Below are 15,147 nucleotides of genomic sequence, written 5' to 3'. Positions count from 1 at the left end.
GAAAGAGTAAAGAACTATACAGGCTATGATAATCTATTCAATACGTTTTGGTACGGAAAGTGTCAGGCAGGAAAGGGCTTTTCCGAAACTTGTTTTCTATTAGCTCCCTGTTGGAACACACTAGATGTGTATATCAGAGTAAGGCATTACAGCTGTCAAGTTATCATCAACTGTGAATAATCTAAAACAATTTGCAGGGCACTAGCCACAACTTCTACTGTGTACCTTTCTCTTCCTCCTATTACAAAACAGTTACTGTACTTATTTTCACTTTTAAACTTTGCTACTTGCATATGTCCTAGCTGCAAGCCAGCATGTTCCAAAATATAATACTTGGTCATTGCTGATAAACCTTAAAAAAAGAGCAAGTAAAATTTTGTTGCCTGTGGTTAAATACTTCTTTTGAAAGTGACTTCAAAAACCAATCTAGAGATGGCAGAATTCACAGTTAATAAAACCCCCTTCAGATATTGTACTTTTTCATCTGCTCAGTGTTCTGCTCATAAACAGAGAGTAGTGCCTTAATCTTCATTTTCATATAATCATAGCCACAGGTGGTTTTAAAATAACCCTGCAATTAAAAAAGAATAGTAAAGTTTGCTTGGAGGACTGTGATGCTTTTTTTTTTTAGGCTTTTCCTCTTTTAAACTTTTTTTTGAAAATTTAAATATGCCAGGTAGCTGGCTAAAAAAAGGTTAAAATTGGAAATAAAATATGTGCATTTGTCAAAATGCAGCTCTTGATTAAAAAAAACAAGCAGGCTGGCAATATTACTTTTCACTAGTTTTAGTTATTACTATGCATCTTAGATCTAACAGGAATAAGTAATAAAAATTCAAATGATAAACTATCTAATCATCAACCGATTTGAATATGTTAACAGAGCCATCACAAAGAGAAAGCTTGCTCAGAGCCCAGAACAATGTGGAACATACAAACCCCCAAATCTCTCTGAAACCCAAGGCTGTTGGCACACATCTTATCCCCCACAGAGGCCCTAGAATCAAAATATTTGAAGGCAGCAAGAAAAGCAATGATCTTTATACAAAGATGTTACTTTGCATTTGTTGCTTTTAAAACGCTAGTTAAAAATCAAGACACAGGCCAAGTAGTTTGCTGATAAAGTGATTTATTTTTTTTCCCCAAATATGTAAAGATTTTTAGGACTTCAACTGTGTGAGAGCCTGTCCACATAGTATACTGATTTAATCCACATTTTGCAAAAACCAACATGATTGATAAATGTAACTGGCATCTCAAAAAAGCCATCATTTCCTTAAAACATGTAAAATGTTGCTAGAAATAAAGCATTCAGCTCTTGTCCAAATATTTACCAGTTTTCCAATTTCATTTCAGGTACAAGACTTAAGTTTTCTAACTTCAGCTTCTAAATACATTGAAGTCATTTTTTTTCCCATAGAAGAACACATTAGATAGATGATCAGACATAAAGGTAAGTGCAATCTGCGGTGTTAGTTTTGTTTAAGTAGTGTGCCACAGCCTATTAAAGAAGTTAGTCACTAATCCACATTCAAATCTTTGCCCACCAGCATTGAAGTCACTGGGTGCATGCAGGCTCTATGCTGTTGAAATGTGCTGACAGATTGATCTCGGGACTTATCAAAGTTGTAGAGGTCTCTGCAAGAAATACCATTAGACAAGCATGAACATGAAGCTGATTGCATCTGTATGTCCATGAGAAAACTGTATTCTTTCATAGAAATCTTAATATTCAGAAGTATATTTGAATAAATTTAAATTTCTACATCAGATCTATATGCATGCATATTTTATATGCACACCGTCCCCTCCATGCACCCATCGTATTTTGCAGGCATACCACCCCCACATCGAATAAGTCATTAACCTTGTTTTGGGAAAAGCAAAATTAAGGGGAAAAAAAAAGGAAGATTTTTCCAGAGTTACTAGGCTCTGTCCCTGCTGTTTGTGGCCATCTTCAGCCCACTCACCCCTCCCTTACCTGCTCACAGAAAAGCTTGTTTTAACCCTTTCACAGCTGAATTGTCAGCAGCTCTTGGCCAATCAGCCAAAATTTAAAACTGTAGCTGTTGCTGAAGACTGGACACCATGGACAGATTTAAATTTTTGAAAAAAGCTAAAAACAATCTGCACAGCTGTGAAATAGGAGAAGACAGACCAGGAATAGCTAAACTAAACTAAGCTAAGAAAGGCTAGCTTGATTAATGAAACATCAAGATCCTAAAAAAGGGGAGGGCTCATTAACACCTACTAAGCAAAGAGTAAATTAGCAGGAATCAAGTAGATTCGAATAAGCCATGAAGTCAATTGACTCCCCCACCCCAGTATGCCTGAATGAAAATACCATTGGGCAAAACATCAGCTTCTTTGCTTAAGACATGCACCCCATTTTGGAAGGCTAATTTTTGGCATTAAAAGTGTGTATGGTATGAAAGTAAATATGGTATACAAATTTTAATAGAATCATGGAGGCTTAGATTACACAGAGGAAAGCCAACAGAGATATTCATATATAAAGTACACAGAAGATTGTAGACTAAAATCACCTCCTTTAGAAGGATGCATAACATACTCAGATATGGATGTGTTCACCATGAAGCGTACATTTGCAAGTTCTGAAAATCAGTCTTACCTGAACAATGGTCGAGTAAATTTCATCCGGCCTTGTTCTGTAGCCATTTTTAAAGCCAAAGGAATGGCTTCTTCCCATTTGGCTTGGATGCAAAGGCGTAACCATCTGAAAAAAATATATACTTAGATGTGTATTTCTCTTTTATTTTAATTTGCAAGTTATTTCAAATGTATGCTGTCTTTGCTAATATCAACCAATGCAGTGCTTCTTATACCATCATGTGAATGAAGACGTAAACACCAACCAGTGTAGTGTTCCTTACACCATCACGTGAACAAAGACCTAACATTTCCAATACATCCCATTTTGTTTATAATGAAATTGGACTTTTTTCTATAGGTCAGTTATCATTACCTCCAAGTTGTCCTATATCAACTTGGGGGATTATTACTTTTGCAATGATGTATTTACTGGTATTACAATAGTACCCTGATGCTACTAGTCAGGATTAGTGTCCCTTTTCAGACAGAAAACAGCATCAACGAATGCTGACAAGCTTATCTACTTTGCTGTATAAGTAAAGTCAAGGGGAAAAAAAATCAATATTGATACAGGAATTGGAAACTACATTCTGTCTTAAAATGGTACAGTCTGTATCAACTGCAAGTTGCAAACGCATTGCAGAATACACAAATTAAACATAAAAGCCTGATTGTTAAAATACTTTGCCACTGTACCACAAACAGTGATGTTTAGTAGCAAAAAGCTACTTTAAAAGCTAAATTACAACACTCTTGAAAATAAATAGGCAGTTAGAATTCCAATGAAACAAGTCTTAAGGGAGCATAAATGTAAAAGAGTAATTTGGGGTGATACTAATATTGCCAAACTAGAATTAAGGGGAAGAAAAGAGGTTGTACGCAAGCCAACACCCCCACTCATTCACCATTAAAATTTCTGTCATTTGAAAGACTGGGAGCTTTTTGGGGAGATTTCACACAACTGAACATTTACAAACAATTGGGGTAAAACATCTAGTGTTGCAAAACACTCTCTCAGTAGCAGGGGAATGGATTCAGTGGTGACCTAAGAGGTGATACTCATTGATAATTTCTAACTGTCTAGGCAGGTAATAACTGCATGGGCATCAAAGGCTAAGGATATAAATGTTTATGGTGCAATGGTTAATGTTTACATCTGCATGATCCCCTACTGATAAGAGTGCAGCAGAACCACTACAACTTCAACCCTGTTTCTAAGTCAACTTTAATCCCATTTGCTTTACAGGATCATGCAGAAGCAATGGCTAGCTCATGATGCGCACTCCTGAGTACCAGCTGCCCCTCCACTTTTAAAAAGCTACATTAATCAATGCCCTCAAAGTCTGTATGAAATGAATAATGAATGTAGGAAGTGCTGTTCTTCCCCCCAACCCCGCCTCAAACACTTTTCATGAAGGAATTTCCAGGTTATAACTAATCAACTGACCTGAATCTTATTTCAGAATTGTTTACAGCATTAAAGTTGTAAGCTTCCTGCATTCTCTTTACATGTGACACTGGAAGCGGTGCCTAAAAAACAATGGGAAGGTTAGAAGAAGCAATAGGTTTAAATTCATGTTTCATAAGAGGAAGCAAGACCCAGAAAGACAACTTGAACTCGGAGAGAATTTTAAACAAGAAGGTTTTATTAATGACCAAAACTTACATTTGCTACATTCATTCCATGAAGCACAAGTAAATAAGGGGCAAGGAACATGGAGCTTATGCAATGTTAGAACTGATCCAGTGACAGCAAAGGGCCCTGAACAAGGAGCATTTTGGTCCAGTTGTATTTTAAGCTCATTCATGGGGCACAAAGGCTAAATGGAGATAAATCCAATCATGTTTCTAATTTTGCTTCTGTCAAGTTTAATTCACTAAACACTACTGGTGCTGTTTACCAGAGGCAGAAAAAGCCAGCTTGCAGATTGGAGGTCTCCATGCTAGGGATGGAAATTTATTTTTAACAAGTCTCAAGTGTGGTGAAACCTAGTCACTTGCGGACTCTACAATACACACCTGTGCCTTTGTTTGTGTGTCACCTGGTCAGAATGAGACTTGATCCAAACATGCCCTTACCTCCAGAAGCAGCAGTGCCAGGAACTCAATTAATTGATGGGAGGACAGTTCTTTCACGTCTGCTGAACTGAAGGATTTCAAATCACTTTCTGTGGCCTAAGCAAGCAAAATCAGGGAAATATATTTGGAAGAAAAGGGGAGGAAAAAAGTCTGTCTACTTTTGCTTTGGGGTATATGCATTTTAAATTTTAAACCATTTCATTTAAAAAAGCTGCTTTACAAAATACAAAAGTCTAGGATGATAGAAAAAACAATGAATCCTAAGAAGAGAAGCTGTGGGATCAAGCCTGTAGGCTAGTGTTTAGTTTTCATCACTTTGTTTGCCAAGTATCTTTAACAGGAGACTTGAGATGCTCATTAAAAGCAGGTAAAAATCCAAGTCCAACAATTGTAGTGAACATTTTTCTCTTATTAAAGACTTTTGTGAGGAAAAAAAAAGTATACAATATGAACAAAACCATGACACTGACAAAAATAAGAATACCACACAAAATTCATTACTGATTTTGTGCCCGTTCTGGCAAAACTAAAAGCAAATCACAACATATCACTGATCACTTGATATTTGCTTTACTTCATTTTATAGCAGAATGCCCACATGATAAAGAAGGAACAGCACTGCTACTTGGATATAGTGGATATTGCCATTACTTCGGCATTTTTCTCTCAAAAGTCAATTTTTAAAAACTCAAACTCACAGGGATGTTTGAGAGAGGATTTTCCATGTGCATATTGATACACAATATATGCAATCACGTTCACAGTTTACACATGCAATACACCTTTCCATGCTCAAAAAGCTGCAGCAATTCCAGAGAACCGTGTGTGAAAATTTAGCTTTTGAAACGATGCAGAAATCCTGATCCCATTGCCATGCATGTACTCTGTCAAGTAAAGGGGGTATTTTTTTTTTTTAAGAAAAAAAAGTTTATCTAGATTTAAGACCTCTGCAGGGTTCCTTAACAACTCACTTCAATCCATCTTTGGCTCAAGGCAACACAAGCATTTGATAGTGTCATATCGTATCTGATAAAAGATTAAAAAAAAGAATTATATTTCAGGCGCAGAACTCCTGTGCATTTTTCAGACACTGTTGTACAAAAAATAAAAAAATTGGTTATACACACACACATTATAAGCCAGCTGCTATCACAATGCAATTTACAAAACATCTGCCACCATGGAAATGCATTTCCATGCTCTCGTTCTTCACAATAACTTCCTTCTTCATGACAGAAATCACAAATATTTTGAACACTGATACTGCCCATACACTTCTGTCCCAAGGCTGATCAAGAGCTTATAGACAGCTTCAGAATAAACAAACATACAGTCATTTGGAAACCATAAGTTTTTTTTCTTGCAAAATTTTCCAAAGGGTGTGGGAGGGGGGAAAACCTTTGAAATTTTTCAATTTACTATAGTAATTTTCAAAGCTAGATAGGTTCTCCACCCAAAAAGTTATCAGAATTTTTTTCACACATGCAAGACTTTCGGAACTATTTTTTTCTGATAAAGGTTTTGCTGAAATATTGGCAGACAGCTTTGGTACATGTTTTTAGAATATTTAATAGCTTTTTGGGAAGAAGGTAAGAATTGGAGAGTGAAAGAGGAAACAAAACCATCCTTACTTCGGTTTCACTGATGGCATGCCAGGGGTGTTCATCCATGCATTCCAGTCAACTTTATCAAGAATGTCCACCTAAAAGCAATGCAGACCCTTCCTCAGTTCTTTGTCTAATCTTTAGACAAAACAGTTCGCAATATGAAAATTAGTTTTGATTTTTAGTTATGGTCTGTAATACCAATTTGATGAGGTGGTAATACCTACATAGCTTGCTTGTGAACAACAGCATCTCTTGAAAAAATAAGATTACAAACTAGATCATTTTATATTCTCTATACTGGAGATGAAGAGGTACAGAAAGGTTAAATTCTGTTTCAGCTTCATGCATTTACATGGCTACATAAATTTTAGGTCTCATGCAAAGAATATTTTAAGTGCACATAGCTGCCCTTGCCTTTCAGAATACGCGCAGTAGGCTACACTATGGCTGCATAGGTAGGCCAAGGGAACAGAATGATCCAGGCACATGCATATCACAAGTCCCAAATCTGTAGTTCCAGAAAAACTACAGTTAGCAGGTATGATGTTAGCAGCCCTCTTACATTTTAGCCAAATAATTTAGTGGCAGGGCACTCCCTGGGAACAGGAGAACTGGGTTCTAGCACCACCCTGCCTCCAGATCTCTCCTAGATGGGTTTTAAATTTGCATCTCTTACTTCCCAGCAAAGTGCTCTAACTACCAGGCCACAGGCTCTCAGCTGGAGCCCTGGCTTTTCTCCTACTGGAAGCCAGAGAGTGGCTCAACAGGATGTGCACTGCAGGGAAGGCACAAGTCTAGGGCTCTAGCTTGCACCTCAGTGGGGCAGAAACTATTCCAGTACTGCTTATCCATCTTATCCAATGAATATCAAATGCAAGGTGCAGTAGGCCAGTTTCAAGATGTGGGCTGGAGAATGCTCAAGGTAATATCTAGTCCATGGCCTGGTTGTTAGAAGCGTTCTGCCCGGAAGCAAGAAACAAGTTCATATCTAGGTTACCGAGCTAAAAGATGAGAGCACCCTCCTCTTCACTTCCTGTAGGTACGTATGCAAGGTGATCCTATTCCACTACAGGTAGAAACAGAATCCAAAGCATAAGTCACTGCCAAAATAGCTATTACACAACTACAGAAGTGCCATTTGGTATAGGAATGTGAAACTGGATTTAGCCAATAAGTGAGTAGACATCTCTTTAGGAAGGGAGTTATTCTATACACAGTAGAACCTGGATCATTCTTATGTTACGGTCTGCAACCCACTGGCCACGTCTACACAAGATGTTTACTGCAGAGCTGACTAATTAGCTCTGCAGTAAAACATTACCATCTACACGTGCAGCCATATTAGGTCACAATAGAATAAATTGCGGAGGTGGTTCAAGCGCCTACATTGAACACCTTCAAGAGCAAACTGGATGCTTATCTTGCTGGGATCCTATGACCCCAGCTGACTTCCTGCCCTTTGGGCAGGGGGCTGGACTCGATGATCTTCCGAGGTCCCTTCCAGCCCTGATGTCTATGAAATGCTGCCGCACAGCAGTCCAATTAAACACAAATACTACCCTGTGGCAGCATTGTGCAGACAGTGACATGGCCAGCTGGGGCCAGCAGGCAGCCCCTGCACTGAAGCGTCCTTGTGCCCAAGCTAGCCCCTCCACAGCATATGGCACCTGGTTGGAGCAGTCAAGGCTAGCAGGGGACTTGGGGATCAGCCTGTCACACCAGGGCTAGTCCAACAGGGCTCCATCTGCTGCAGAGGAGATAGTTGGGGCATGAGTGTGCTTCAGTGCAGGGGCTGTCTGCCAGCTAGTCCAGCACTGAACCACCCTTGTGCCTTACCCAGCCCCCTCTGCAGCACATGCAGCCCCATCAAAGCAGCCCTGGGCTGACAGGCTGACCTCCCCCACCCCCCTCCCTCCCCTCCAGGTCTTCTGCCAGTCTGGGCTGCTTCAATTAGATTCCACATGCAGTGCACAAATAAACTCCAGAGCTCAATGTTAAAGCAGAGTGCCCAGGAGCAAAAAACTCTGGAGCGATAAGCTCTGGAGTTTATTTGTGAGCATTAGTTGCATGTGTAGATGTGCCCACTGTGAATTAAGTACAAGCTGCTCACGTGTCTGCTGCAGCTTTTTATTTACTTTGCTTCTCCACTCAGCTGGAGTACAGCCGTGGTTTAGTGCAGCTTTTTGTTACGTTTCTGTACAAGTCCCAGTTACTTTGCAATGGACAGGCGAACCTAACCCTGCAAAGCATCTAGACTCTTCTATATCAGTATTTTACTATGACTACATGCAGTATCCCATCCTCTGTTTCCTTTACTATGCCATGTATTCCTTCCGCTTCACACAGCTGCAGATGAAATCAGTCTTAAGTATTATCCAACCTTATCCTTGAAGTAGGAATACAAGAAGTTCTTCCAATCCTCAGTTACAATGCTTTTATAGGCAAATTGCTGTATATAAGCCTTCAAGAAGCCAATGAAGACATCTAATGGTGGGGAAAAAAAAGTTTCCATGAACAAAACTAGCATTTGAAAACAAAATAAATGTGTTTAAAACATTCCCTGGATCATCACAGCTCTAACACTCCTACCCTACTAAAATAGAATAAATACCCACCTGGTCCTCCAAGAAGTTGTTCAAGGTAAAAGAGCAACGCAAAGCCTTTCTCATATGGAACAGAAGAATATGCAACATCAGTATCTACTTCGTTCAGATCAAGGACCAGTTTAGTGAAAGGGTTTTTCTCTCCAAGGGTATTTATCTGTAACAATATTATAAACAAACATGTTCACCAAGAGACACTCCAAAACCAACAGTGATTTGCAATCTTCTATCCAAAACCAAACCCGTTGTGCTTTGGAGCACTCTGCTCCATTTTTCATACTTGACTTACTTCAGGGAACTGACATGTTTAACAATAAGGCATCAAATGATCCTGATTTAAACTATTAGGATGCAAATGTTACATCTGCATGCTTCTACAGATTAACCCTGTTTCATTCACGGTTAAAATTACAGTGATTTAACTCACTTGTATGGCTATAGGAGCATGCAGAATACATTTTACCCACTGTAATGCTACTCCCAACCATAAGCTACCACTTTTAATCCCTTCAAAAGTTTTTTGTTTTTTTGTTTTTATCTTAGGGCTGGAAGGGACCTCGGAAGATCATCGAGTCCAGCCCCCCGCCCGAAGGGCAGGAAGTCAGCTGGATCCCAGCAAGTTAAGCATCCAGTTTTCTCTTGAAGGTGCTCAATGTAGGTGCTTGAACCACCTCTGGTGGCAGGCTATTCCAGACCTTGGGGGTTCAGACAGTAAAGAAATGCTTCCTTATGTCCAGCCTGAAACGGTCTTGCAGTAATTTATAACTGTTTGACCTCATCATCCATTGGGGCGCTCTGGTGGTCACTCCTGATAAACTTATAGGTCCCCTGAGCCTGCGCTTTTCCAGGCTAAAGAGCCCCATAGCTCTCAGCCTGTTGTCGTAAGGTCTGTTTTCCTGACCTCTGATCATGCGCGTGGCTCTTCTCTGCGCTCTCTCAAGCTTCTCCACATCCTTTTTGAATTGTGGGGCCCAAAACTGGACACAGTACTCTAGCTGCGGCCTCACCAAGGCCGAATACAAGGGGAGAATGACATCCCGGGATTTGCTTGAGAAGCATCTATGGATGCAAGCCAGCATTTTGGTCGCTTTACTAGCCACAGCATCACACTGAAAGCTCATGTTCATCTTGTGGTCAATGATGACCCCCAAGTCTCTTTCTTCCGTAGTGCTAGCCAGTGTAGCACTGCCGAGCCTATAAGGATGCTGCAGGTTTTTCCTCCCAAGGTGGAGAACCTTGCATTTTTTAGTGTTAAACACCATCAGGTTCTTGTACGCCCATTTGCTGAGCTTTTCTAGGTCAGCCTGGATCGCCCTCCTGTCTTCATGGGTGGATGCTTTGCCCCAAAGTTTGGGGTCACTGGGAAACTAGGCCAGTCCGCTTCTGACTCCAATGTCCACATCATTAGTGAAGATTTTCCTATATAAGCTACAAGTGCCCAGGCAGTGCCCAAAAACTGCGAAGAGGCAGCCAAGGGGAACTGCCAGCCTGCAGGGGAGTATTAACCCAGGGTTGGAAGGATTTTGTTTTACAGCTGTGAGTCTGGTGTTTATGCTTCGGTTAGATCTACCAGAGGAGCAAGTTGTGGATATAGAGATGGAGGTACCCATGGACAGAGGTGCTTTAGTGTGCTCCCCTTGTGGTAAGCACCATGAGGCTCAGCCCTAAGGCAGAGGGGCAGAGGCTATCGAGGTGCAGGTGGACCCCGCCAAAACGGGGGACTGCTGTCAGGGCAAGGCTGTCAGGGCAAGACTGAGGTCTTGAACAGCAGACCCCGTGAGGTGACTACTGACCTTCAAGGACCCTTCCCCATCATCAACAAAGGCATGCCAAGCAAGTGACTGGAAGTAAATGGGGGTTGGGAAGGAACGGGCAATGTGGGTGGATCCCCATGGGTCCTACACATTGCCCCAACAGAACATAGAAACTCAGCCACAAATGGGGATAGTTTAAGGGCATTCATAATTTAGGGACACATGTTAAACAACTCAACTTCAATGACCCCTCTGTTTAAGCATGAGGATACGACAGAAATGATTTACCGTATTTTGCAGTTCTCTCCAGCCGCCTAGAGCTTGGAAATGCCTGAACTGTTCACCAAACAGCCGTCCACCAATCCTGCGTTCCAAGTACACAGTGTGTCCCTCATTTAGCCTAAGAATTTATTCAGAATATTAGTGTGTGCTCAATGCCAAAAAGCACTTCCTTGATTCTTTTATAGGCTACATTACAGCCATTAAAAAACTTCAGCATTATACCTACCAAAAATGATCCCAAGTTTTGTTTGTCACCAGGTTTCCTGTCCAGCTATGGGAGATTTCATGAGCAATAACCTGAAATGCAAATAACCGTATCAGAAGTAGATCACAGACTTCCCTGAGGAGTGTGCACAGTAAAATCCCCACAGAAAAAACAAATCATAATGTGATTCATTTAACTGATGAACATTTTCAAACGTACTTGTCTACAGAAATGCGGGAAACAAGGGGCTTCCCTGTTGTTTCTTTTTTCTATGCTGCCTGGAATTCCCTGAATGATCCTGAAGTTTTTCCCATTCTATAACTTTACACACAAAATGAGGGGGAATATTGATCAAAATACCAGGAAGAGTATTTTGAATACTGCTATGTAAGATTTAACTTGAAGTAACATAGCATGATATACTTACATTTGATAGAGATTTGTCCCCTGCCTAAAACAGAAAGACAATTTAGAATGTATTTGCTAGATCAAGTTCAACTCAAAATTCATATACTAGAGACACATTTCACATTCAGATCTCTGCCTCTGATAAAAGTCAAGAACATCTTATGGGTCTTTCAGAAGATGTCCAAGACCTATGAATTTCTGGATTAATACTGGAATAAGTACTGAAACAATATATGTCACACTTACCAATAGAGTTGGAGTCACAAAAGTAAGACAAGGGTTCTCCATACCACCATAAGGAAAAGAAGGTGGTAAAACCAGCAAGTCGTATTGTTCCCACACATAAGGCCCTACCAAATCCTCTGCTATTTTCAACATGTCTTCAGTCTGAAATAAAAGTTCACATTGGTTTCTAGTGAGGCTTCTCTAATTACAAATAGTAAATAAAAACTATGAGCTATTAAGCCACACACAAGGCTCTCAAGGACATCTTAGATCGCTTCACATACCAACAATTGCATGATTGTACTATATCACTTCTGTAGTAAGTTTGGCAGTTGCTTTGCATTCCATTAAGAGGACAAGGGAATAAATAAAAAAAGACTGAGAAAATGGAAAAAAAATGGACTGTTATTTTAATACTGTATAAAACAGCAGGACAATTAGCAAAGTCTATGTAACTGACCTCAGTAAATTCATAAGCTGATTTATCCACCAGCTCCTTTTCTGCCCACACCAATGTCCTTGGACCAATTTTCCTGTTGAAATACAGAATTTAGTTAGATGATGATATCCAATGTTTCTGTGAGGACAATCTTGGGAAACTCAGCTTCCCTCTTTTTCACTGTTACTATATATGTCAGAATGCAGGATAAGGGGAGAAGAGGAATGATCTGCTTAATTAACAAGTATGAAGTTACAGACTTGAATTCTCTAGTCTCCAGAACAAGACTGAGAGGCAGGAGTCAATTCCAGCCCCATCACTTGTTCACGTTACTTTTTTCCCCTTATAGAAAGGTGGGAGCTTATTAGCATTCTTATGCTGTGGCTAGACTCAGACATTTTAATCTACCTGAAGACTTCAAGAATGACTAACCTGCCCAGCAGTAGACTAAATAAGTATTATTTCTTTTGAGATTATATAAAGTAGAATCTTAATAGTATTTCACTAACCATTTGTCCAAGAGGGTTTTTTTAAAACTGAATGTGTCCAAATAATGTCAAGACTGAAGATTCCTAGATCTTTTTATAATGGATACCATTTCGTCAATAGATATCATATCCACTCACCTGCTTTCCAAAGCCCCAACAACTAAAGCAATCAAGTAGCTGGGTATTGGAACCTAAAAGAAATAAAAAGTATATTTAATAAACAGTTGTAAATCATCAAAACTATAAATCATCTACCTAATAAAAGGAAGACATTACATGAGCATAATTATACATACAATTTCTTCACAACTTTCCACTTCGTTTTGCATTAACTCACAGGCTGTGGTTTTGCTGCCGGATATGGCCACTATTGGTGATATTATAAAGCTGTCTATGCAACTGAGTTTTAGGGATGGCAGAATCCATATTCATTTTATATTGCAACCATTTCCCCATACGCTATAAAAACAGCAGCAAATCTGGGAATGCTTGACATACGTTAAAAGAGCCACATATCCACTCCCATGGTTCCCTGTACATTGTCTGGTTCCATTTGTTTTTGAATCAGGACTTCAGGGGACCCAACTGGGACAACAGACATCTATACGCCAAGCTCAATAATGCAAGAGATAATACTGGGTTTATGAAAAGCCGAGTTGTAGATCATCTCATCCCGAATTACAGCTCGAACAATAAGAGGAACCTAGCGTTTTGATGAGTACAAAAGCACCAGACTGAGTTTTCCTGTCCTTACTCAGGGTGAAGTTGCAAGTTACACTTAGAACATACGTTAAATTTAGAGTGTTCTGTGAGCAGTCTCAGGTTAACGGTTAATACCATTTCTTGCCTGCGCCACTCTGACTTCCCACTAGAGGGCTGTTAAGCTCTGGTGGAGGGGAGGGGCTGGGAATGATGCATCCTGGGCTGCTGGAGGACTGCAAATTGCTTGTTATCTCTGTGAAACGCACCTAAGCTATTCTAACATGAGCTAAATAGTACAGCCCAGAGTTAACCCCCACCTGAAGTGGCATAACTGAGAAGCTCAGAGAGCACTTAGCAAGAGGTAACAACCTTTAACAGGTGGACACTTGCATTTCAAGTGCCTTTAGTCTAAGTGTAATGTGTACCTTCATCCTTAACACAATTAATAATGGAACTCAGCAATGTGAGTTGAACCTGACTATCTGGGAGAGTCCCAGTGATGTCTTGATGCACAACAAATCTGGAGGGGATTCTAATGATCACTTGTCAATGAAGACTTTACCAACCTATCAGTCCTTCAGAGCCACTGAGGTAGTTGCCTCAGCTTATGCAAGGATTTTTCAGTTCAACAGGGTGACTAATACACCAGAATTAAGCCCAGATTGATGCTGTCCTGGAATCACACATAAAAGGGCATACCTACATTCAACCAATGCTTGTTATTACAAGGAAAACTGGAGGCTTTAACCGTTGCTAAATCAAGACCTGTTGGGGTTTTGTTACTATTTTGCATTTAACAGGCGGGGATTTAAGATAAATCAGCTCACTATCCCAGGCACTGAGTAACCCCAACCCTCATAACCAGTTCCTCACATGTGCCAAAGTCCAGGACTGCATAGTTCAGGGTATAACAGAGCTGTTGCTTTGAAAGGAAATTTGGAGGAGAGCTCATGAAGTAAAGTGCTGCCATAAGCACCTCTAGCAAACACGGAAAACCCATTTGTACAACCCCATTCCAGTGAAATGAAACAGCCCATCCATCTCATAAGGCTCTCGGCTTCATAGGACAAAGTCAACCTCCTTCCAGATCATAATATTATGCTAACACAACCCTCCCAGTCTCCTCTCCTCTCTTAGTTCTCCCCATGATATTCCTCTTCCCTCTAACTAACCATTCCAAAAAGCAGGAACGCCATCCCCTTCAGTTTCTTATGATGGGGGAAGAAGGGACTGCTTTCATGTGCCCCATATTCATAACCTGGAAGAGGACTGTGTGTGGGCCGGGAGCGGTCCGAGGCCCTTGGGGGCGTGCGGCAGAGCTGTGGCCAGCAGCCCTGGCACGCAGGTCGGGGAATGCAGGCCGGAGGACTAGAATTAGGCACAGACACTTAGCGGTTGATTAAAGATTATTTTACTTACACCGTAGATGGTCACGGTGCAGGCAGGAAAACTTGCTTGAGTTGCAGTTATAGACAGGAAAGAAGAAAAGCGGACAAGAGTTCCTTCCACGCGAACTCTAGCCCAATCCGGTTGGAGGCTCTAAAAACGCGAGCCCGTCGTGTCAACCGAAGAAAACAACTCGGAGAAAGAGCTCTGGATACACTCACACGAAGTTTGCTAGGCTCCGTGGAACTTGCGTGCAGGGAAGGGGTTCGTCGAGGGATCGTTCGGCGACGGGGAAAGGGCAGAGGTTGATCAGACCCCTATAGCCTTCTCAAGGTACACGCTGGGTCCGAGAGGCT

The 15,147-nt window shown here is 40.7% G+C and overlaps 1 protein-coding gene across 1 annotated transcript in view; it reads right to left on the bottom strand.

Moving 5' to 3' along the window:
* Positions 1-1,092: 1,092 nt before the first annotated feature.
* The window catches only part of LTA4H (leukotriene A4 hydrolase), a 24,140-nt gene continuing 10,085 nt past the window's right edge, over positions 1,093-15,147 (bottom strand). Inside the window, exons 6-19 of the mRNA XM_006031782.3 lie at positions 12,842-12,894; positions 12,237-12,309; positions 11,798-11,938; positions 11,571-11,594; positions 11,165-11,235; positions 10,945-11,056; positions 8,915-9,059; positions 8,680-8,783; positions 6,324-6,394; positions 5,664-5,718; positions 4,693-4,788; positions 4,061-4,143; positions 2,633-2,737; positions 1,093-1,638 (exon numbers count right to left, since the gene is read on the bottom strand). Of these exons, the coding sequence (XP_006031844.1) occupies positions 1,521-1,638; positions 2,633-2,737; positions 4,061-4,143; positions 4,693-4,788; positions 5,664-5,718; positions 6,324-6,394; positions 8,680-8,783; positions 8,915-9,059; positions 10,945-11,056; positions 11,165-11,235; positions 11,571-11,594; positions 11,798-11,938; positions 12,237-12,309; positions 12,842-12,894 (1,251 nt within the window). The 3' untranslated portion in view covers positions 1,093-1,520. The remainder of the gene's footprint in view (positions 1,639-2,632; positions 2,738-4,060; positions 4,144-4,692; positions 4,789-5,663; positions 5,719-6,323; positions 6,395-8,679; positions 8,784-8,914; positions 9,060-10,944; positions 11,057-11,164; positions 11,236-11,570; positions 11,595-11,797; positions 11,939-12,236; positions 12,310-12,841; positions 12,895-15,147) is intronic.

This window comes from Alligator sinensis, unplaced genomic scaffold (genome assembly GCF_000455745.1).
Source record: "Alligator sinensis unplaced genomic scaffold, ASM45574v1 scaffold154_2, whole genome shotgun sequence".
NCBI classification, from domain to species: Eukaryota; Metazoa; Chordata; order Crocodylia; family Alligatoridae; genus Alligator; species Alligator sinensis.
Note: the sequence above shows the minus strand (reverse complement) of the source record. Positions and strands in the feature narration are given on the sequence as shown.